The sequence below is a fragment of the Catharus ustulatus genome, chromosome 3 (assembly GCF_009819885.2).
Source record: "Catharus ustulatus isolate bCatUst1 chromosome 3, bCatUst1.pri.v2, whole genome shotgun sequence".
Taxonomy (NCBI): domain Eukaryota; kingdom Metazoa; phylum Chordata; class Aves; order Passeriformes; family Turdidae; genus Catharus; species Catharus ustulatus.
The window spans coordinates 110346674-110372736 of NC_046223.1; the positions used below are offsets into that span (position 1 = coordinate 110346674).

A 26063-nucleotide genomic window follows, 5' to 3' on the forward strand; every position below is an offset into this window, starting at 1 on the left:
AAATGGACCCACTGGGGTAGAGGTGGGCTAAGAGCCCAGTCTGCATTTCACAAACTATTGCACGGTTTTGTCTAACTCACTTTTGTCTTGTTGAAGTTTCCCCAAATCTTGTACATGATTGACTATTGGCTGTATCCAAAATACAGTATCTCAGTTGCACAGACACCAATCCCAGTTATATTTATATTTATGTGCAAAACATAGAACATAAACCATCCCATGGTAACAAACATTACTGGTTTCCTTTGTCACTCATTACTTGCTGAAAACAAGGTGTGTTGTTCACTTCTAGCCTTCAATTCATCAGTCACAAGATATCACACTAGCAAAAGTTCTTCAGAAAAGCCAATGTAAAATGTCCAGATGCATTCAGGCCTTTTGGAAGCAATGAACAAATTATGTTTAACCCTGGCTCCATTACCAACAGATACAGAAATAAAGTTTATAAAACTGACGGGGGGAAAGCAATGGAGCAGCTCCAGTTTAATGGAGTAGTCCTTGAAATGGTTAGATTTTTCAAAAGGCAAGTCACAGAGACTCATCACATGATCATCTAGAAAAAGATGAAAAGCCATTTACACTTAGAAAGGTGGATAAAATACTTGGCTTAGTCTGTATGGACTGTGAAATGGGCTGTTCTCCAGGTAGGGTTGTAAACTTGAGAACTCACAGATTTGAAAATGCCTAAATAGAAGATTTATGTGCATTCTTAGCTTACCCCTGGTATATTTGCATTACAGTTTAATCTTTCACTGCATGATCCAAAGGATCCTTGACTCAATGCACTGACAGGATGACATTCAGCTGATGAGCTGCTATTTGAGAGTACTTTTCATTTTAAATTCTGTGTGCGGTCTGAGGATTTATTTACTACATATTTCATGGTTTACAGACAGGATTTATTTTCTTTATGCTCTGCATTCCTCTGGCACGCACTACTACAGGATTCACATGCTCACATTTATTAATTTAGTTTTGAAACACCTTAGTGGCAATTTCTATCTTCATTTTGCAGGTGGGGAAGCACAGAAATTAATGTCAAACTACATTTATTAATTTGAAAGCAGTGTAGAGTGAAACACCTCGAGCTGGTTTTCCAGCATGTGCAGCATTACACAGTATTGACTATACTCAAAGGACAGCACTCCTGGACTGCACTTGCAGGTGTTCTGAAACACTGTTTATCTGTCTGTAATACACATTTCAAGGTCTTAAATCAGATATTCAGAAAAATGAGAACAAACTTTGACTATCTATGAAAAATATTGATGACTTCACCAGGAGCCCATTCTCTTTAAAGTTTAGATACCTTTACCATGAACTTATTCACTTTTATTTCAATAGGTATTTTACCCCTTCTGCCACAGATGAAGTAGGACTTCTGCATGCTGCTGCCTCCTTCATTATTCAGCTCTTTTGATTAATGAAAGAAGAAAAAGGAAAAGGGATGTTTTGATGAAAGATCAGTGCTGAATACTTACACAAAAGGTGTCTGAATTGAGGCCAGTGCTCCCCAACTGTGAAATGTTTGGTAATGCAACTGGTTTTAGCAGAACTTGTGTGTACAGTCTGGTGGGCTTTGAGGAGGTAAACCAAACCCCAGGTATTTCACAAGTAGCACCTACAAGCACTGCCAACAGTGTCAACACCTCTGGATTTGCTGCTCTAGGCCTCTCTGTTCCTTAAGGTCATGGTGCAATTAAAAGAAGCAGTACTGTCAGCTTCTGGCCAGAGGAACATGGGACACCTTCCTGCTGGTGTCACACTGGAGGGGTCCAGCACAGAAATTAATGATTTAGTTTGAAAATCTATGGTGTGTTTTTGAAGTAAATGTCCAGTTTGTCCATATTTATCATACTTTGGTTACCATACTTTGGACCACAGGGAGTTCTTGCAACTGAAACTAAAGCAAAGAGTCTCTTCAGGATCACACTTAAAAAGCTCCAGTCACCAATGGACCAGACTGGTCCATGGGACCAGACAACTGTTGGCCAAAGTGATAACCCTCTCAGGTACCTCCATGGGAACATCAGGTCCTCACCACTTACTATCCATCTCTGCAAATTCCCTTCCATTGTTCTGCTTTGGTTCTTAAGGTAAACACAATAAATAGCATCTGTTAAGAACAGGAACAATAGTATTTTGGAAATTTAGATTGCAATCCAAGCAGAAGAGGGCAGAACTTTTACCAGCTACTGGTCTTGTTTTCCAGTCATGTGTCCACTCTTTAAAGGTATGACTTCTTTTATCTTGTCCCTTTCTGGTCTCAAGACTGCCCTACATCCCCTTTGGTTCTTTATTTCAGTTCTATTCCCCTTTTCTCATTATTTCAAATTCCTACTACTTTTGCTTCTTGTTCTAGTCCCACATTCTTGCCCTCAAAAGTCCAAATGTTAGTCTCCTGGGTCATCCATCTTGTCTTGAGTCTCAATTCCAGCTCTGCTCCCAGAGCTGTTCCTCAAGCATCTCTGAGAGTATCAGCGGCTCCTGTGAGCAGGGCTGGCTTCAGTTCAGCATAAAAACATCCACACACCGGTACTGTATTGTGGTGTTTACCTGTGTACCAGGCATCCCCATTTCCACCACACATTCAGAAAGATGGCCTTGCTTGGGTAGCTCCAATCCAGCACCTCATATAGCACCACAAGCCTTCCTCTGGCCAAACAAACAGAGCCTTTGGTTCTTCCTGACTCTTCCTCCTCCTCTCTGTCTGCTGCTCCCTCACTAGTTCTTTACCAGCTCAGCACCTGTCTCCTCTACACTGGAATGAGAAGCCACCCTCTCAAAGCTAGGAACTGCTACCATGAGAAAACAATACACTTCCCCTGAGCTTTATTTTTGTAGACATTGTAAAGTCCTTCTGATTGGAATAAAACCAGTCAAGGTAGGACAGACACCTGTGTCATATGTGCAACTAAATAAGGTTTGGCTCTGTTATAACCAACTAAGAACAGTTTTTAAACAGAAGATTTGAGGATGCTGAAGTCGTTTTGCCTGTTTATTTCATGTGCAGGTGTCGGTGTGTGCATTGTGTCCATGTGCCCATGCCTGCACATCCAAAATTTCAACAGAAGTGGTTTTTTTAATTGCAGAAATGTTTTCAAAATGCTTCTTTATTACTGGATTATGAGAAAGAGCAAGACTGCAATCAAGGTGTAAATTTTCCAGATGTTGGTACAGGGCCTAGGAAACCTGACAGCTACTTGACTGCTATTTGTGAAACTGAGGATCTCCTTTTGAATAACAAAATGTACCTGCTCTTTGCCTGTGTCACACACAGACATGATATATACAGACTTTAAAATGTCACCCTCTTTCCTAATACATAAGCAGTATAATTTTAGATATATTTAAAGAAAATTTTCCAGAATCCATCTTCCCATCTTAATTTTAACATCAGGAGGTTTGCTATTGCAGCAGGCAGGCAGGAATAATTAACAAACCATGTGTAACCAGAGGCACATGGGATCTCCATTAATGTAGGGAACACTGGCATGCACTGTATGGCCTGCATGGATCTGTAAAATGCATATTTTCCTGTGGATGGTGGATGGCTGTAAAGACATCCTGAGTCAGCACAACCACTGCACCAGCAATGGAAAGCTGCTGCCAATCCAAGCATTCAGAAATAATGAGTCAGGCCCCCAAAATAATTAGCCTAGCTTAAATATAAACAGATTTGCAAAACAATAAATAGGAAGTTCTTTCTGTTTTTGCTCTGGGCTTAAACTTTCCAATATTTGCATTTTTTTTTAACTTTTCTGCCACGAGGGTGAGAGTATTATCTTTTATTCTTTTGCAATATTGAATGGTGAAACTTCCAGGTATTCCTGACTCAGAAGGGAAATGGCAGCTACCACTGGACAAGACAAAGACTTTATGATTCCTGATGCAATATCCTGCTTGCTCTTAGTGACCAAAACGTGTCCTCCTTCGGGATCTGCTGTTGAGGGCACAGTGAAGGGACATGGGCTGTCTTTGCTAGCCATTTCAATGCTGCATTTGAAATAGTTATGCAATTTCTAAACTTCAAGTAGCTTTAAAGTAACAGTAGTATTCTTAGATGACGATTTACCATTAAATGGCTCAGAAGCATTTTCAGCCTTAGCTTCTGTAAAATAAAACACAAGTGCAAATAGGGTTCTGTCAGCCTTGTACCCTGTAATATGGTGTGTGTACTCTGACACTGCACAATGATGGCAGCTGCTAAGTAAACATCAGCACAATCTGAGATTTGTATCAACAGGATGTTTACATTTTAAAGAGTTTCTAAGAAAATAATAAAGATTTCCTGCAGTTGACTCCATTGGCACTTGTTATAGTATGTATGACAGTTCACAGAAGTAATTACAGAGAGATTTCTTTTCTGCTGCTTCTGCAACTGTCATAGACCATCACTGAAAAACAAATAAAAAAGGTTAAAATATATTAATTGATTTTTTTTTCTATCTCTCAGGAATTTGGTGCATGTTACAACAACTTTAGGATCTTATTACATGGGCAGGCACCACTCCAGCTGATGGCCAAGAGTGAAGGACTGATCTCTGTGGATATAAAGGACTGGCACACATGCAATAGCAGGACTGCACCAGTGTCCTTGCTGAAATTCTTGTCTCTGATACATTCACATTTTATCAGAATTACTCCCCCATGCCTTCACTGGCTGCCCCAGCAGCTTCTCTCTGGGTGACATCTCTCGACACTAACCAGCCAGCAGTTTTATTTGCTTCTCGATGAAAACTAGTTTAAAAGGCATTATCCCAGAATTAATTTTAGTTTCAACCAAGGTTTATAGAAAATTACTTAGCTTCTTTGGAATTATGAAAGTGTCTCCACCTTATCCTGCCAAAAGAATAGGATAAATGACATGGGAACAGACTGTTTTGGGACATACTTTTTAAAAATTTGCTTCAGTTATACTCTGGCTTCTAGGAATTCAAAGAGCTAGCATTGCCCTAGGAAGCCCTAAATGCTTTGGGATATGGTTCTCTGAGATACCATCTCATTCCCTCATGATCCTGCCATGGTTGAGACCAGACAGTTTGATGGTAAGGTCCTGGGAACTTGCTTCTCAGCTTGTTTTACCAGAACTGGGTTTTCTCAGCTTTCCAAGGGCAGTGTGAAACCAAATGTTCTCAGCTGGACTGTTCTGAGAAGAGGCAGCTGACAATCTGGGGTCCAGGATGCTCTTTTTAAATATCAACCTGTAGGACTTCTACCAAAGGTGTAATGGGTGCTTCAAGTGCTTGTGAGGAGTTTATTTAACATAATGGTGGCCAGTGTTGTAAAACCAGCATAAATAAAACCAGCTTCTCTGTCTGAAAAGAGGTGGAGAAACATTTTACTATCAGAAGAATTAGGATACAACAGGCCTGATGTAGTGGCTACTTTGCCTGTAACTCCAGATGTGTGAGTGCTCTCTCTCCCCAGCGTCAGGTACGGTGATGTACACAGTTTTCATGCCTTTATCAGTGTTGAGACTTGGTAAACTGAGAAAAGGAAAAGGGCTTCTCTTTAACTCTGGTGCAGTTTATTATCAATGCTGCTCTGCACAAACACCCATGAGATCCAGAGAGGCCACTTTTATTTCCACTTTCTCACAGATAATGATGGGTCAAACTCAATGCCAAGTAAAACTGTGCTTTTAAAAAGGATGCAAAGGATATATCAACAAATCAGGGTGATTAACTTATTTATATTATCTATGTTACTTTTAAAGACTTAAAAGCATTTTGAGGGTACATTTTTAGATGTGTCAGGAACATGAATATTTCAGAAGTCAAGTCTGTATAAATACCAAAATAAAAACAAACAGACCTGAAACCACTATTTAAGCAATACTACTGCTGGGACAGAGCCTTCCAACTGTATTTACTGCAAACAGTTTTCCTCTCTGAGTATCAGCCTGACACTGTCCACATTCAGTGGGACTTTATGTAAGGTAAATCAGTCAAATCTCTCTTGTAACAGCAGGATAAGCATCTGGCTGTAAAAGGCAACGTTTCCCAGTGGTATACACAGTAGGAGGTAAGAAATAAAGGGGTAGTAAGGGGTCAGTGGTAACTTTTAAATTTCCTCAGAAGGCTGGGGAAATATTGGTCTCTTTGCTCATTGTGTGCAGCACACACCTTACACCCACCCCAAGAATTTTGGAAATTCTTGTCATCACTTCTTTACTAGAATACCACACAGCAAAAATGATGGTAACAGGCGCTCAGTTACAGAGTGAATGAAATATCACAGGTAAGTATATTGTGGTACATGGACTTTTTAAAATGCTCACTGGGATCCTTTTCCACCAAGGAGAGAAGCTGCTGATCCCTGATTAGGCATTCTGGGCACTTCAAAGAGAAGGTGGTTCTTGTGGTTAAATGACACAGGCACCAAAATCCCCAAGCACATGTGCAACTTCCCTGGCTTCAACTCTGCACCTCCAGGGAGCACAGGCCAAAAAGGATGTGAGACCAGCCAAAAAAAGAGGTGTTCTTGGCTAGAGAGAACACTTTGCACCTATTTAAAAAGAGTGTTTGGAAGGTTTTTCACAAATGTAGGCAAGCACCTCACTCAGGCTGTGGGCAGGAGAAGTATTTGTAGCATTCTTTTAAGCACGTATCTTCAGATCATGCTCCTGTCACTGGGAATAATTACTAACCCCGTGGATGTCTACAGAGACTCAAATGAAAACACTGGGCAACATCAAAACAGCTGCTTCAGGGAATCAAAACAGCTCTTGGTTGCTTAGTTGTAAAAAATTTCTCCAGCAAGGACAATTTTGCAAAAGAAAAGTCTAGCACTTCTCTGTGGAAAGGAAATGCTTCACTCTTCAGCCTTTTTTCTAAATCTCTGCATGTCACTGTTTAGGTGACGCTGTAGGAGAACACATTATCTATGATATCATTGGTGTGATATAAACTTGCACTGCTTTAAATTCTAAATACACCATTGGAATAAGCACAAAGTAGTAAACACAGACTTCATTAATTCATTAATTGTATTTCTTCCCTACTTAACCATCTATACATGGGTGGTTTAAGCCACCTACAATACAAACTTCTACACTTTGAGTGAAAATAGGTTAATGCATTGATAAATCTCCACTTTATACCTTTCTTCTCAGACAACAGGTTGTTGCTTTTTTCATCTTTATATCTCTACTTCAGATGTTTCCTGTCCTTTTCCTTAGGCAATCAATGCAACTGCTACACCAGCCTACTGGCAAAAAACTCAAGGAACGTATGAATGTATTTGGTTAACAGTTGGAGGAGATGGTTTATGATCTTTAAAAATTACGAACCACTACAAAAGTTCACTGATTCAAGAATTCCTGAAGCCTGTGGAAGCTCTTCGATGGATTTAAAAGGGCTTTGGAACATTTCAAAATAGGACTATTGCGTATTGCACATGGACTAATGAACCAGATACCTCTCAATAAATACAAAATCTGAGGAGTGATTATTTTAAGACAATTTCCTCCATAAGCACCCCAGTTTTACCCTTTCATGTAATTATCTTCTTGATTTATATAAGGTTATATTTATTATAACAGGTTTATATGCTTAGGAAAAAAAGTCAATAAGGCTAAGTCTTAAAAGAGAGCAATGAACAGGGCATGATGCAAACTTAAAAAGTTGAGTGCTGTAGAGAATCTCTATAAGGAAATATCATTGTCCATTACAGGCATGCTAGTGAATGCCCAACATATACATTTTCCTGTGCCTTTTAACTTTTTTTAAAATGCTCTTTGTAAAAGCTCCATGATGGTCAGTGCTGATCCACCTTTTAAGAACATGGAATTACACCCACTTCCTTTTGTGCAGGAATTACAATAAACTTCCTCTAGTTCAGTAGTATCTTTGCCTCCAGCTTCTGTTAGGAAAGGGAGTTGGTGTTATTACAGTGAAAGAACGTAGGTACCTCAGCTGCTTTAGACATGATCAGCTAATAATTAACCTCCAGAGCTGAGGAAATCTTTTATCAGTATCCCTTACCTTATTTGTTTGGATTTTCTATTTTATCACAACCCCCCATGTCACTGCAACATGAAGCTCAAATTCCTGGACATCCATATACTGCTTGATCTCGACAAATAGTTTTACACAATATTTCAAAGGCTCTATCATGTATTACTTCGTTAGAAGACAGGTCTCCATCCTCCTCATACAGTTCCACTGCTATTTCATGTGCACAACTGCTGACTTTAAAAGAGTTTAAGTGAAAAACCTCACTTAATTATCCAAACAATATTCCAGCTCCCATTCTTTCAACATAAATCCAAGCAATTAACTTTGTTAGACTAAGAATCTGCAGCCTGGTGATAAAATTTCTCCTAGCTAGTATTAATTATAGTTAAACCTGGACATGGAAAGATTGGAATAATTTTTTGTCTCTTCTTTCAGATCAAAGAATGCAAATAAGATCCAGAAATAACTTTTCTATTCCACAGCAGCTGGCAAAGTCAGGTGTTAAGATTGGCTTTTACCATATGATCACAGTGACTACTAAACAGTATAAATTTTTTGAAGTAACAGCTTGCCAGTTCTATAGCAACTTGGACTATAGTTCCTGTTTTTATAAACTTCCAACCTTTATAAGTTAAGCCCATTTTTATTGTCAATACTCTTCAAATTTAACATAATGCCAACTGAAATTTTTTCCCTTAATTCTTACATTCCCAGAAGTTACTAGAAGATTGAAAAAAGAGAAGCATTTAGCTTCACTTTTAGACCTGTTTTTTCTTCAGTTTGCTTTTGCTTATAAGCTTGGTTTAGCTTTTTGTTTTCTTGAGTATGTTTGCCACAAATGTATGAGGACACAGAAGAATCAATAAAAGAAAGTTAACACAGGTTTAAAACAGCTCCTGCCTGCCAAGGCCATGCTTAGATTGACAGAGTCAACAAAAGCACAGATAGAGCAGACTAGGACACCTGCAAACTCTTACTGTTGGCTATGGGCCTTCACTCAGTACAAGAAACCAGATTTTTTGTAATGTGAAGCATCTGAGAGACCACCTGAAGTCACTGGAGCTGCAGCTGATTGTCACCACCACCGTCCCACCCAACAAAGCATTTCTGCTTAACTGGAAGCATGTGCTTGTGATTAACATTTCCACAAGCACCTGGAGTCCTGCTCCTGCACTCTTCACTTTGTACCCTGGCCAACACAGGGACCTGCAGTCCCACCCTTCAGGGCACTGGCAGCTCTCACCAGCCTTGCCTGGCCCCCAGCCCACGCTCCCTGCACAGGGCTCCAAGGTCTCCAGTTCTGTCCTTTTTTATTCTCAGCCTCCCAAGCTACACTGTGGAGTGACTCCAGCCCTGGCCCCGTGTCCCAGACCAACATCAGATCTACACTGCACACAGCTTGACACCTGGATGGCTCCCACCCTGCAGCTTCTCTTCTGCCATGTCTTTGGCAATCACTCCCGGATAGACTTTGCACCCACATGGTAGCCTTGTCTCCACTCCTGTCTCTGCCCTGTCCTCTTCTGCTCCTGACTGGATTCTCTGGAGGGATGCAGAACCTGTTTCATTGCTTTCCCTTGTTTGGGACAATCAGTAGACCATGCTCTGCTCAGACCGTGCTCTCCTGCTTGGAGAGGGCACTACCCGTGTGGGTTCAGCCTTGGCTCGTGGTTTAGGGAACAGGCAGACCCTCCAGCTCCCTGACACTTGGAGGAGTGATTCAGTCAATAAAATCAACCATTTTCCTTGAATTCACTGGGCTTTGGATCAACCCATGGAAAATTTTGTTTAAGACAATGGGAGTATTTGCAGTCTGCAAGATAAACTCTTCAGTCTCTTCACTGAGATTCCCCATGAACCACAGAACCTTGAGTGCCCTGCAACAAAAATGAGAAAACCCAGGCATGCCAGGTACAGTGCAGGGATCCCTGTTAACATGTGCTACTTCAGCTCCTTTAAAATATGAACATACCTTTCAAAGTGCCGAGAAGGCAAATGGGCTAAATAAAAAATAAGTCTATTTTCAGCCACAGAAAGAAAGACGGCTTTGTGAAATGAACTTTGAACTTTATACCATTTCTATTTAAAAGGCACAGAGTAATTTTACAGAGATCTAGGACCTCTGTCCTAGAAAACTCCATTCTTTGAGGAAAATCTCTTCCAGTGCAAAGGGCTAGAATCGTTTTTCCAGCAAAAAGACAGGGATGATACAAAAAAATGGACAGAGGGAAGGGGATACAGTAGAATATGTTATACTGATTATCTACTCCCACAGAGGCTATCTCAATAGAAGTTTATTAAATGTGACAGTTTTCTGGCTCATAAGCCATCTGGAATTGTCTGGCCATGGTCACTCTATTAAAATATCTCAGTCTCCAAAACATGGTGACCACAGGGTGACCACACCAGAACTCCAATTAGAACAGTTCCTGGCCTGTGCCAACCCTTGAGCCGTGACTGGGAAAATGCGATTGGTCCAGATAAGAACTTTACAGAATCTCTTTCAAAAATAAATCCATACAGACAAGAAAGCTCAGTGCGAGAAAGGTTCCTGAAATGAATTAATGCACCTGTAGAGCAGTAGCTCCAGCCTCTGAGGAATTTCTCTTACACTGCAGTCCAATGACTGAAATGATGGAGCCCTAATTTTGCTGACTCTTCTCTGTTCCATTTTGAAGCCTTGGAGGACTGAACCTGCAGAATCCCATCATAATAATGACACTCCACAGCCCAGAGGATAAATAATATTCTTGAACCGTCCAGCAGCAAAGCCAGAGGATTTGGTTCATCAGTTTCTCTGATCAGAACCCAGGTAACTACAGACCCCACTGGGAGCCACACCTCATGCCCAGCCAGAACACAGACTGCTTCTCTTCCACAAGGAAAACAAACCAGATGGATTGGCACATCTCATAGTGACCAATGCCACATCTGCAAAGGTGTGCATCAACACACTTTAAGGATCAGTGACTCCTTTAATGGCTTCTCCAAAGGTAATGGAATGACACTCATAAAAAAGCAGAATCAGGCCTGCTGAAATTCTGGTTTTGCACAAATATAACTGGGTGTAACATCTCATGCATGTGGGCTTCCTTCCTTTGAAAACTGAGGATTAAACAGTTACCTTCTTTAAATTTTGCTTTATGGTTGTACTGTCTCTTTCCACCACCTTCATCATTTCTTGGCTTGCCATGTACAAGATGTTGGCTGCAGAAAAAGAAACAGGCAATAATGTCAATCATAGCAAAACTGTTAGAAACAACAATACAGGCACAACTCCACAAAAAAGCAGAGCCGCTAGAGCAGTCGTCATCTCAATAATCCCATGAAAAGAATGCCACTGACAGAAAGAGCAGAGTTTATCTCACCTAAGCAAATGATTAAAAAGGCATACAGACTGAACTAAGTCACCTCCTATTAATTAATTCTATAATTAATGGAAAGGGAAAGGATCTTTGGATTGTAACTATCCATCTATCCTACAGACTTCTAGATCAGCCCGTGGTGATGATTCTCTCTGTCCTGACCAGAGAAAGAACTCTAAGCTTTCATTACATGCTTTTAGAAAGGTAAAGGTCAGTATGAAAATCCCCTATGGGTTTTCAAGACTGGGCTTTAAATACAAAGCATACATTACAAGGCATCATTAATCAGTAAATGATTAAATTGCTGACATCTCAATATGCAAGTCATTCAAACATTCAACACAACAAACAATAAAAACAATGGCAACTAGAAATATGTGCTTGTCCTTCATGAAACTGATGGTACCTATCCAGTCAGGACTGGACTGGACACCAAATGTCTAAGCCTTAGCTTTCTGGAATGTAAAGTATTAAAAATAGCTTAGTGAAATTAATTTTGAGTTGACCTGCAAGATACTGTCTCAGAAACATAAATGATTGAGTTTAACATTCGAACAGCTAACTAATTTTACGAAGTCTTGAGCTCAGGCATGTCCCTTGTATGTTAAAGAGCAATGGGAACTAAGCACTTCTGAGAAGTGGGTTTGCCTGGATGCCTAAATATTCACCAATTTAAACATTCTGACACAGAAGGATCACACTGTGTCCACCTAGCCTGACTTGTCATACAACAGAACCTACAGAAGCTCAACATACAGTCCGAAACCTGGCTTTGAACAAGCACTGTAGATTATGAATTCTGCTGCCAGAATAAACCTCATGTATTCAAATGCAGAATCAAGAGTTACTCTATGCATTATGTTACCAGAATATGAGAGGATCTTGAAAGGATGTTTTAATAAGGGCTATCAATTTCTGTCATCATCATGCTGTACTGAAGAAATGTGAAGCTAGCCAAAGAATTAGCACTTCTTTTATCTCTTTTTTGGACCAGTCAGCTTAGCAGGCTAATAAAATGGCCAAGCCTCCCCTGACCTCTGATCACAAAGACATTCATAACCTATATGTGGAAATAAATGACAATATTCTACATTCTCATCAGTTTGCAAAACCAATGTGGCTAAATTATACAAAAGCACTTCAATTTCTAGGTCTCAGAATGACTGAAAGTATTTTAAGATACTAAATCCTCTCCTGAAAAACAAGAGAAAATGGAAAGATTCTGACAATTTTTAAAATCTAAACCAATGAAGTTCTGTGCGCAAGTAGTTAATGACAGTGTTGGATCTGATGCTGCTTTGAGACAGGAGTAAAACATTCTCACACTGTGAGATAGGGGAGGAAATGGCAATCACACAGGTCTTTGGTGGTGACCAAAACATGGAGCTGGCTGAATTCCAGCAGTGCTCTAAGGAAACAGAATGCCACCAGAGAGATGAGTGATGGCACTGGAGATCAAATGTTAATAGACAAAGCCAGTGCTCCCAAATGAAAAGAAAGTAAAATCCTAGAAAGTAATATCTACTTCTGAGCCAGCCAAAGCAGATGCAGTTCAGTTATAGGCCTGCAGAGCTCTGCCTTCTTCAATTAAACATTGAATGCAGCTCGTCCAAGTTCTTCCTTTCCTTGAAAAGATGAAAGGGCTGTCATAGACAATCCAACAAATTTCCTGGTCCCATCTTGCTCTGCTGTGAAAGGGGGTCTCTGTGCAGTTTCATGTCTAGCAATCCAGTCATCCAAGCCAGCTCCAAACTGATGAATCACACATCTTGTTTTCAGAAAGACACACATTTTCGAATGCATCTTCAAAAACATCTAGGAAAAACTTAAATAAGAGATAGGAAAGAAAACTAGAACAAGTCCAGAGGAGAGTCACTAAATTGATGACAGGGCTGGAGCACCTCTCCCATGAGGACAGGCTGACAGACTTGGGGCTGCTCAGCCTAAATGAGAGAAGGATTTGGGGAGGCTTTATAGCACTTTCCACTATCCAAGGGGCTGCAAGAGAGACAGAGAGAATTCTCAGAAGGGCATGGAGTAACAGGACAAGAGGCAATGGCCTTAAGCTCAAAGAGAGCAGGTTTAGATTGTATATTAGGAAGAAATTCTTTATTGTTAGGGTGGTGAGGCCCTAGCAGAGGTTGTCCAGAGAAGCTGTGGTTGCTCCCTTCCTGGAAGTGTTCAAGGCCAGGCTGGACTTGGCTTTGAACAACCAAGTCTAGTGAAAGGTGTCCCTATCCATGGCAGGGGAGTTAGAACTGGATCATCTTTAAAAAATCAAAACCAACCAAAAACAAATCTGTGAGTCCATAATGAGGAATTCCACAGGTATGTAATTCATTTCAGATCGAGTCCTGTTTCTATCATGTAACTCCATGACTAGGGCTCAGAACTACTACCTACAACTGAAGGTGTTTGCCAAAAGTCCTGCTCTGTGTCAGAAGGCAAGATGTGGAGAGCAGCCCTTGCTACTCTGAGTGCTGGTGCTTCAGGTGATCAAGGTGGCTCACTGGATTTAGAAGATTTCACAAAGCACCTGACAGATTCAACTCCTGGGACTCTGCAGGCAGCTCTCCACCCCCGGTTCAGTCCCACAGTGGGAACAGTAAGCACTGCTTGCTGCCCTTCTCCCACCTTCCTGGATCCTCTGTCCAACCTCCTGTTCTCAGTGTGGTCTGCTCATGGTTCTGGGTGGCCTGTGTGATTTTTTCAATAAATTATAACAATTGAATTGGAGTTCACACACCTAGTAAACTGAGATTAGTCACAGATACTAAAAGTAAAAACGTAAGACAGCAAAGGCAATAAGGGCAGTACTTCAAAAGGAAATGTCTCTGCAGGTTTGGGTACTGTGCAAGAAAGGGTACCAGGAAGGCAGGATTAAGCTAAACCGGATGAACAGCAAGGTTCAAGAGTCTATTTCAACCAAACAGGAATCCTTCAAATTTTGGAAACATGATCCTAGGGAAACCAATAAACAGGAACTTAAACTTCAGCAGGCGTTAAGTAAGAGGAAATTGCAAAGAGCAGAAGTAGGTTTCCAAGAACAAACATTAAAGGATTTAAAAATAAACAATAAAATATTCCTTAGGTTTATCAGAAACAAGAGGCCTACAACAGAATTTGTACAGGCTAAGGGAGCAGCTAAAGAAGATAATGATGCCATTTGGAAGATAAATGACTTTATGGCATCCAACTTTCTTGTTCAATTCATTCAGGTTTCTGCTCTCTATATTCTTCTTCTGGCAAATAACAATTTCTCTTTGGGTAGTGAGATATTGAAAAGCAGCAACAGTAGAGAGAGAACATAATACATCAGGGCTAGAAGGTTTATTTAAGGGTTTGAAAGAACTCTAAACAGAGAATTGCTGAGTTAATAACAATATTGCTACACAAGAATCACCCTGTCCTGTGGCTTTGCGAGTAGAAAATGCCATCTAATTGCTACTGATTTTACAAAGAAAAATAGGATTTTGCTTTACTTTATCTGAAAATTCTTCAGTATGCATAACCAGATGACAAAAATTGCAGGTCTTTTAAAAACTCGCTCACATAGGACATAAAAAACTTTGGCTGGAATTAAACATCTGTAAAATTAAAGGCTGTCATATGATAAGGAGTATGGAAGCAAATAGAAGAAATAGGCTTAGATAATCTGTTCTACATAACAATAAAGAAGGTCTAGATTAAGCACAATTTTCAAAATAATAAATTTATAATAATAAAATTTAAATAAATAATAATAAAATAATACAATTTGAAATTTTGTTTTAAAATCTCTAAATAATCACTGAACACACCTGGCAAATTGGTAATTTCTCCTATGGATTAAATAACTTCTCAAGATTACTCTACTTTCAGATAAAACCTTTAGACCTTAATCTGAATCAAATTCCTAAACTGAGGTGGAATGAATCCTGGCCTAAGCTTCTAGTCCAGCTCGATTTTATAACAAATGGGTGCCTTATTTCTTAACGATCTGGTAAATGGATAAGTATTTTATTGACAGCATTTATACAGGACACAATCTTAATCAGTTTGTGAGGAGCAAGCAGTGAGAATGTGAGAGATCCAATGAGAAGAGAGAAAAAGAATCAATGCACTAATGAGGTTCAAATTAAAGAAATCAAGATACATGCAGAAAAAACCCAAAGTATTTCTTTCCATTACAAGCTTATAAATCAAAGCAAAGAATGTAACTGGCATCCAGAGAGCCCCAAGAAGACTGGTGTTCACTATCTGCATTAACTCAAAAGTCCAATCAGAAGTTTTCCAAGTTTCATAAACACTAGGAGGAGGATGATACAGGATTCTGGAGTACCACTACAGAAACCACACCTGAAGAACTGTGCATTCTGTTTGCTGACTGCCACAACCCCTGAGGGACACTGCAAAACTGAGAATGGTGGGGAAAACAATCAAAGAAGTACAATTAAAGATCTGTTGCCATCACATTCGTGATACTTCATGGCACACTGGTTTTGGCATGGCATCCTCTCTTAGAGCATAACACATTTAAATATGAAACAATAAAAGGAAATACTTTTAAAGGCCATATGCAATTAATTATGGACCTTGCTGCCACAGGAAACCTATCCATACACATATTTGACGCATTCACTTTAAGTGTGTTGTCCTGAGCTTCTTAATTGTAAACACAGCTAATACAATTAATTTTAGGGCAAATCTCAACAAAGAGCAGATACCTTATATTAATATTAACCTCACCTTTTAGGTACCATTCTCTACATCTGCTACTATTCTTTATTGGTTTCCTGTGGATATGTCCAGTGGTTCATCTCTCTCTTGAATTTTACTGACGAAGAATTTCAGCTCATGCCAGTGTGTCTCTCTCTCTTCAACAGCAGAGCTGCACCTCTTTCAGCTTCTCTATGAGAGTCATGCCTCATTTTACAACACGTTAACCCACATGAACTTGTGACCCACAATATCCCCATGATATTTTCTTGTGGAATTATTCCTTAATTCCAGCATTTACCATCCTTGTAAGAAATTTAAGTACAGAACAACTTGGCTCTTTAACAAATGACAGCATTCTCCTTTCCTTGCCCCCCAACATTTCTCTTAGCTTGTGAAGGTCACTTTGATCCTGTCCCTCTCCAGCAAATCTGCAGCATACCCCAGCACGGTGCTTTCTGTAACTTCAGCAAACACACATACTGTATTCTGCTGGTCATATCCCCAACAGCTACTGAATACTAAAGGAAGAAGGTAAGACTGTTACAAAACCCTACTAGATACATCTTGCCAGTTTCAAAATTCTTCCTGAATCCCATTTTCCAGGCAGTCATACATCTGTCTAGTAGGTGCTTCAGGTATGTCATATTTCCCAAACTTTGTTAGAAGAAAATAATGAGAGACATTGTGAACATTTTTATTAAGGTCCAAATGTCCGAAATCCACTGCTTCCCTCTAATCTACATTACTGTAAGATGTTTAATGTCTGTGGAAAGCTATATTTAAAGATATACCATTATAAAGCAGGAACAGTAACCTTTGCTCTTGCTGCTATGGAATGTCAATCTGGGCTTCTCCAGAAAAGCTATTTTTCTCAAAAGCTAAGTCACAAGTTCAGGGAGAAATCTCTCTGCTATTTCCTAATGCTATACTCTGCTAACCTTGGCATTTTTTGAATATTTAGTTCTTTCCTTTTCAAAAAAACTTGTTCTGTTTCCTTATTTCATGAATACCAAGCGGCTTTTTCTAAGGAAATAACTCAGAACTTACTTTTTTTATGTGCAATTAGAAAGTCATCTCAAAAGGCTCTCAAGGACTTTTACTTTGAGCTTTTCAGCAGCTTGGAAAATCAGGTTGTGAACTGGGCACAACCAGAAGCTGACACTTAAAAAATGAATGGGATCTGAAATCTTTCACCAGGTTTGAAGAGGAAGGTTGTCCTGTGAGATCACCGTGTCAGTGTTTGCTACCTGGTGCTACAGTCTCTGGAAAGATTTACAAACTGTGCCAATGCTTACTTTAGCAGGAAATTGCTAGAGACTCCCAGAATCATTACCAAGAAAAAATATTTATTGGGTTTTATTGTCATGATTTCAAGTAGAATACTTAAGATGCAATGTAGAGCCCACATACTGAACTTCCAGTGTGAAACTGTTTCACCCAAACCTGCAGAACCAGCCACTGCACAAATCCAGCAAACTGCACGACTGTGGCTCAAAATGCTAATGTAGGAAATGCACTTAATGGGCTGTGTGGAAGCTCTGCTGGAGCTGTGACCTCAGTGTCCATGCTGGATTAGGGTGAGTGTGTAGCTTCAATCTGTTTGGCATCCACCACCGTCTTTCACTACCCATCAAAGAGAGAAATATCCAGGATTCAGTAAAGGTAAAAGAAGACAAATCAGTATTCTGAAAAATCATTACATGTGAAAGACAAGACTGTGGGATGAAAGGTCAAGAGCTCTGGAATTTTTCTGAACTATCACTGAAATCCTCTGAGACCCTGTGCAAATTACAAAATCTCTACGTCTCAGTTTCCTCATTTTAAAAACACGCTTCAGGCTGTTATGTCAATGAAGTGTGTTTTGTAGACTGCCTTAAAAATACTTGCAATTGAAAAACATTGTGCAAAAATGTCTATTAATTAGTCTTTGAAAAATATATTTCTTTATCAATAATGAAATTTACAGAGCCAAATTCATCATGTTCCCTTAGAATTCTCAGCACTACCTTGAACGTTTCATTTTACAGTGATCAAATGACAAAATCTTCACAGATATCTGATGAAGAAAAACCTCAAAAACAGAACCAAGGGTTAGTCTGTAAGTACCTGAAGTCAAACATGTCTCTGTGAGAAAACTGTGCCTGTTGAAGTTGAAATCTTTCTCTGAACTGACTTAGTGAAGCCAACACCAAAGGCTTGGAGGATCTAATACTGTACCCACACACTTCTGTGTATTGTGTGCTGCCTCTTTTAGCAGGAATGCTTGAAATGACAGTGTTAAATATCTGAAAAATGAGAACTCTTCTGTAGCTTGAAATCTGTGTGTCTTCCATCAGTCCCTAACTGATATTTAGTTCAACTGAAAGAAGCTCATCCTGCTATAAAATGAAGGTGAACCCAGTGGTTGCCTGAGTGTTATGAGAAGTTCTGCACTTGTAGAGCTTCCTCTCAAAAACAAGCCAGTTCTTCCCTGCTGAAGGAGGGACTTCACCAGTGATAAACCATGAGAACATTCAGTGTCTGAAGAACCACAGCACAGCTATGATGGGATGTGTAAATGAGATGAACACCACTCACATTGGTTCTTTTGGTAACTTGGATGTTCAGACTCTGAAATGAGGAGGGCGTTCTCACGGACAGGAGTGTGAGTGCCCCACAACTCCAGTCACAGACACACACAGCAGCCTGAAAGCTCTTTACTGGGCAAGGATGGTGTGCAGTACCAAGGCTGGAGTGAAATCCTAAATCCTGTCTTTCAAGGATGTAACTTATGAAGCCATCTCTCTACCCACTGAGCATACATAAACTGCAGTTCTCTCCTGAAAAGACTTCTGAAGAAAGGAACAAAAATTATTTTTTCTTATCCTTCGCCTGGAAGGTAAAAGTTCAGTGCCCCTACACTCTCAATTTCTATCTAGGAAACAAGCTCCTAACAATTTGGCTTTGAATCAGCTGAGGATTTCTAGGAAAAGAACATATAGAAGCTCTTTAGCTTTTGCAGTAAATATCTTTTTGCTTATTCAATATGTTGATCTGGTTTAACAGTCCAAAGCAAATTTGAGTGGGCTTTGTTCCTAATTTTCATTGTATAATCCCACTGCTTCAAATTTGTATATGCAAACCTACTTTCTACTTTTCTATACTGGACTGATGCATGATGAGTCAGCCTGAGTCAGTGGGATAAGCCAAAGCACAGAAAGTGAAGCTTCTAACATGAATTTTTCCATGTATCATGGCTTTTGTAAATATTCCTTCATGTGAGTTTATTTCTCACAAAACAAGCAGAAAAAGGTGGTTGCAAACCTACAGAAACTGGCCAAGGTACCTGGTGGCAGCTGCAGAACCCCAAAGTGTTTTTATTATGTTTTACTCCATCTCAAGTTGCTGATACCCCTTGTAACTCATAACCAGGTCAAGATTTAATGACAAAAAAATCTAGCGTTAGTTAACCATCATAAACAATAAGGTCTTAGAGCTTAAAAGGGAATCAAAGTTTAACAGACATAGCAGGTTTATTGTGTTTTTAACACATCAATACCTTCTTAAAATGCTGTAACTTTTTATATGCAGATCTTTTATATACACAGATTGAAAATGGAAGCTTCTCATTTGTTCCCAGGTCAGGCTTATGAAATTTACTGCCAACTTAGCTTCTCCCCATGATCTTGCCAGTGACCTTTTTCCTGCCCTGGTAGGATCATTCCTTCTCCATGGATTAAAGGTGATTAAGGATCAGTGTCAGTTCAGTCTCATACATTTTCTAAGCAAAGACGACAAACTGTGCCAAAATGTGTTTGATTTATTTGCAGGGGTTTTGTGATAGAGGAACCCTGATTGGACTCAAATCAAGGATCCAGAAAAGAATAGAGTGCTTTACATCATTGGTAGCTCTTTAACCCAAAGTGTCACAGCAAGGACTTAATATCCTTCAGCTAAATTATTAGTTTTCACGAACAATAATGACTGAAATCAATCAAGCTTTTCAGAGCTTCGGGTTACTTAATCACCAATTCAAGCAACCAGTTGTTAGATGGATACCTGTATCTATTGAGCTGAACTTCAAACACACTAATACAGCACAGTGTAGCCAAGCAAACCATGTGTGAAATAGAAAATTTCCTGACTTTTAAGAAATGCATGCCTAGCATTATTATTGCTTTCTAAATATTTTAGAACAATACTCTAAATCAATTTCTTGTCCATTGACTCTCTGGGTATCAAGAGATCTATGCTAGAACTTGGGAAGTTGTGCAAATTTCAGGGAAGAAACACATTTCTAACTCTGGACAGATAAACCTTATATTTGATTCTTGAAGCAATACAGGGATTTCATGTACTTGGACTGAAATATGTGTTTTTCCTCAAGTCTTTAAAATTCTTGCTTGATTATTGAATATCCAAAGAAGATTTGCCTGCTTATTTGCAAGAAAAAGATTAGATTAGGGCTAAATTAATCATAAACTCACACTAAAAACTGAGGGGTCACAATATATTATCTGAGGCAATTCAAGATGATTTGGAATTATATCTTTCTGGAAAGAACTCTTGAAAAAAATTACTTACGGTGCACATATCCATAAAATACAAAAGGTTATGTATTTCTGACTTAATCCTGATGAACTTTCAGCGATATACATGGCCTTGATTAATTTAAAAATAGCTCTGTGTAGTACTGTTGTGACTAGAGCTCATTCTGTGTGGTTTGTTCTGTAACCTGTACATTAATTACATAAAAATGATACAGTATTCTTTGCTGAGCTAAGGAAATGAATTTACTGTGATAGAAAGAATAGACAGAAGGAGATGCCATACTAATGAAACAAGGGACAATAACAAAGGAAAAAAAAAACCCTTTTCAACTTTATTGGCCAATGATTTTCAGGAAATCATCAAAATAGTTCCTTTTCCAACAAAAATGAGTGGTTGTGAAGATAGCCCCAATCTAGACAATTTAATGGATGCACACACACATTCTTTAATAGCTTGTTCATCAAATAAACATAAGACTACAAAGGGTTACCCAAGCTCACTTCATTTCCCTATTGATGCTGGCTTTAGATTATGGTGACTCTATCAACAAGATTGTGGCTGTAGGTGTAAATTTATTAAGTCCTACACATCAAAATATTGTTCTATTTTATAAGTTAGTAGGAGCTATGCTCGGGAATGGATACAGGGAGAAACACAAAGCCAGATTTTTACTTCAAGGTCCAGATAGTACAGTTTCAGCAGCATCAACCTTGGAAGAACATACTGTAACAGTTTCTAGAGTGGACAAATTCAGAGGAAAAGAAGACCATGGCCCTGCCTTCATGATGCTTCCCAAATGCAAATCTGGTGCCACTACTCAGATCAACCAACCCCTCAAGCAGATGAACACAGAGAGTGGAGAGACGCCTTACACTGTTTTGTGAAGGTCACACAAATGAAGATACTGCCTTTTTTCACCAAGAAATGAATAAACTTTCTTTGGCTAGAACTGGAGGGGTTTGCAAGAGATCAGTGATCCCCTTGTGACTGGTGGAGGCTGCAGGTATTCTCAGTATTCCTGCAGGGTATTCTGAGACTCTGCAGCACAACACAGGTTTTCCTGGCCATGCTCACCCACTACTTCTGGTTCCCTCAATTCTGTTCCCCATCTACAGAGAACCTATGCTTTACATATTTCAGAAAAACTTCTTGTGTACTCCATTCGCTTTATTTTTTCAGGGTGAATGTCACTCAGTTATTTCATTTATTCTTCAGTAAAACAACACTTTGCAGCTGGTCTCTGTCCTCCCCTGTGTTTAAGGCTGTCTTTTAATGCAAGACAGCTCACTATTGATTAAAAGCCACAAACCTGAAGTGCAACCAGACCCAGAAGAGAACTCTTGAGTTATTAAAAATTCTTTAGCAAATAGTTTGTAAAATAAAGGAATATTAAGAAGTAGAACAACATGTGAAAGGAAAGTGATTTTACACCACACAGGATACAAAACATTACAGTAAAAAATGCTGAGGGCCAAGAAATTAGCAAGAGAGGACAAAGACATTGAAAATAAAGAAATATTTATAATTCTCTTAACAAACTATAATTTAGAGCTACATACTGTAGCTACAAAAGCTCAGGTCTTTAAGCCTTTACCTCAAAGAACAATGTCTTTACTAACTGGCAGATTTTCTACTGCAGAGTTTTTGCCCATTTTTTGGAAGCATTTTGTTCTGACTGTTGTTGGAAATGAGAGACCAGGCAAGATGGACTTTGGACCTCATTTCCAGCTATTATTTCCTGTGCAAGTCAATAATATATCTCAATATGATGGTGTTTACATTCATCCAATTTTGAACTAATTTTTCACCAATATTTGTTACAATATCTTAAAAAAACCCAAGCTTATTGTTTAGTACTGTATTATTACAAATATGCTGAACATCAGTTCTGCTAGACACAATATAACAAATTGAGGAGTGGCTACAACTTACATAGTTATTCCACATTTCTTACATAAAAGTCTGACAAAAGCTCTTAATTAGTTTTCCCTTCACTGACATTAGAGACTTACAGGTTTGTTCTTAAACCCAGTTCATAGTTTAATTCTCCCAGACACGGCTTGATAGTTTGGAAAATGATGGTGCCTTTCATTGTACCTTCATCAAGTACTCACTGGTTATAGAAAATCTACTCAATTGTTCCATAAATGCCAGGCTGTAAAGCATGTATTTCCACACTGGCTTGCTTCTGATAGTCCTTTGTCTCTTCACTGATCAACAGCTTTGTGAAAAGCCTTTCCTGGTCAATCTTACTCTTCTGCCAACACAAAATGCACCTTCTCAGCTTCTGCTTTGACAACTGTGAAGTCAAACTTCCCCTGTTTGTTTTTAACAATCAAACTGTTATTGATTTTGCAGGTACAAACATAGGCTGTATCTGCATCCCTGTATGAAAGGGAGCCAGGAACTATTCTGAGGCCCTGAGACCAAGCGGAATAGAATGACCTGTTTCCACAGAATTAAATTCTTCCCCTACCCAAACTGTTTACAGGGACAATGCATAGCAGTGCTAACTCAACTGTGCCTGAATACTAGGAGAATGCTAATTGGAGAAGGCTGAAACCATACCAGAATTCATTAATAATTTAGCAACATGGATGATCATAGTCCAGTGCTACCATTAGTCCTATACTCAGCTGATTTCTAGAAGGAATCTATCTATCATTGCAGGTCCTTTCCTAACATTTCTGTATCCTGCATTCACTCTGCAGAATGCAGATTCATTTGGATACTCAATCAGACCACATTTTATAAACTTTCAGATTTGCTTTTAACTAATGTCTGATATTAGGCATGTTTTACCTGTTTTTGGGTTTCCTCTATCATTCTGTGTTGCATCTGTTCACCTGTTTTGCTTGGTTTTTCTATGGTAAACTGTCCCTCATTAAGGGTTCTGAAATTCTCGAAGCTACTCTTGGACATTTAATCTGTGTGTATGACATTACAGGGCTGGAAGGGATCTCTGTTGGTCTCTTTTTCTTAAGGTGAATCAATTCTATATTATTTTCAGCAGATATGCATCCTGTCATTAGGAAGCACACATCATGAAAGTTTCATTATCTTCATAGGAAATCCTATTTAGAATTCTGCTCATATCAGTAACTAAAATCTAATCAGAATCACTTTTGTTGGAATATACTCCATTATGTATTACCTCATCTACCACGGACATGTAAGTTAAATTACTGTCCTTGAAAACTCTTTCTGCGTTCTTCAGCTGTCTCCTGTTCAGTCTAAACACCTCTATTTTATACCTGTCATAGGATTCACCTGATTAAATGTGGGTATCTAAAGCTTAATTTTTTTTTCTTCACAGTCAGACGAAAGTACACGGTTCATCTCATCCTTAAGTACTGACCTAGATAGATTAGACAAGTGTTACCTATTTCTCCATTGACTATGGCAGGATTTTAAGGGGATTAGAGAATGAATAGAGTTTTATGTTGTGTGTGAGTTAAGTATTTCTGTTCTAGCACAGGTGTTACCCTTTTGTGAAAATACGCAGCCAATCTGCCTCTTGTCTTCAAATGCTCTGTATCAAACTGCCATATATTCTCTGCCAATTGCTTTTCTTGCTCTATTACATATAAATTTTATATATATATATGTCAAACAATGCACACTGTTCAGAAGTAGCTGAACAGTCTATGTCGTGGATTCCCTCTTCTACAACCATCAAGCACATTACATACTGCCCTTCAGATAGCTCCAAATTTTCTTAGAAGTGCCTTAAATCCATCTGTCATGCTCTGGTGGACATAATATTCAACAGATCTCTTGTCTTTAATATGTGGAGGCAAAGACAAGTCCATCCATCCTCCTCCTTTCTCCCTGTTCTTCCATCCCAAGAGTGTTAGGCCCCTTCAGATCGATATTCCAGCTCTGTCAGTTCTCTCACCTGTGTCTGTTAAGACAACTAAGTAATAATTTTGATGATTTTTAAAGGTTTGCAGTGCTATTTTATTTTCCATACTTTAGAAATTCACATCACCTACACATCACCTGCCACTTCTACCACCTTCCAGTAGTCCTTTTGTTCCTTATGATTTTCTTTCTCCACCATCATTTCAGACCATTCATGAGCACAGATTTGCTCATAGTGATACAGAGGGTTTTTTATCTTTTTCCCTTGAATTCACCATCAAGCCTCCTTTACTAAATGTTTCAATGTTAATCACCTTTTCATGGCTAAGGAAGCCAAAGCTCCCATGACACTGGTCTGATTGAAAGTGCTCCAACCTCTGTGCATATTTGAAAATATTCAGAGTGGTTGTAATAGCCAAGTCTTATGCCCTGTGAAAAACAAGCAGCCTCATTACCCTGTCATTAGTCTCCCACTCTCTACAGTTTGTTTCCATACATCTTTCTTTCTCATATTGACACTGCAGCTTCCCAGGACACTTCTGATGCTCTGTCTCACAAAACTATCATTTACTGTCAATTTTTTTCACAGAATGAATCTGCTATTTCACCATTTGCCATTTAATTTCTATTACTGCTATTACTTCAGACTCTTGTTTGTGTTGGCTAAGGACCACAGCAGAGACTGGGGACATCTTTTGTCAGGTGCTGCCAGTACTGACATGGAAAAGCGTGAAGTGACGCTGTCTTCTGTCACACAAGAGACTCCCAGAAAACCTCCACAAATTCTTAGTCTCTTTCTTCCAGAACATTTCACTGATGCTTCCCTTAGCAATTCTGCCTCACAGCAGGATAATTTCACAGTAATCCTTTATTACAAAATGCTTCAGAAATATTTTTAAATATGCAAAATGACAACTTTAAATTCCCACTCCTGGCCTCTGTAAAGGTAAATTGGACAATATAAAATTAAACTGATAATTTGCCAGTAATTGTAGCCAAAGGAAAGAGTCCTGAGTGCCTGATTGCATGGGGGTTTTTTTTGCACCTAAGAAAGAGTTACACCTCATGGGAGAGTTAGAGGTCCCAGTCAAGTTGACTTCAGCATCTCAGAGGCTACTTAGGCTATCAGGAAAAATAACATTTCTACTCCACAGATTTTACAGTTTATTTTTAAATGTGTTACTGCTGAACATCGAGTTGCAGATATGCACACAGAATTTTGCTTGTCTTTCTGAGAGACAACAAGCAGAGAGTACAAAAATAAAATAATTTGACTTCAATGGGATGATTACTGCCAAAGATTCTCCTATGAAGATAAGCTGAGAGAGTTGGGACTGTTTAGACTGGAGAAGAAAATGCTCTGGGAGACCTTATGCACTTTCCAATACCTAATGGGACTATAAGAGAGCTGAGAGGGACTTCACAGGGGCATGGAGTGGCAGGACAAGACTGAATGGCTTCAAACTGACAGAGAGAAAATCTAGATTAGATATTAGGAATAAATTCTTTACTGTGAGGGTGGTGAGACACTGGAATGGGTTGCCCAGGGAAGCTGTGGGTGCCCCATCCCTGGAAATGTTCAAGGACAGGCTGGATGGGGCTTTGAGCAGCCTTTTCTAGCAGAAGGTCCCTGGCCATGGCA

General features: G+C 39.2%; 1 protein-coding gene across 1 annotated transcript in view; it reads right to left on the reverse strand.

Moving 5' to 3' along the window:
- Nucleotides 1-26063, reverse strand: part of LOC116994475 (lipid droplet-associated hydrolase) — a 111037-nt gene that overhangs the window by 4396 nt on the left and 80578 nt on the right. The window contains exon 6 of the mRNA XM_033056193.2: nucleotides 11086-11168. Within this exon, the coding sequence (XP_032912084.1) occupies nucleotides 11086-11168 (83 nt within the window). The remainder of the gene's footprint in view (nucleotides 1-11085; nucleotides 11169-26063) is intronic.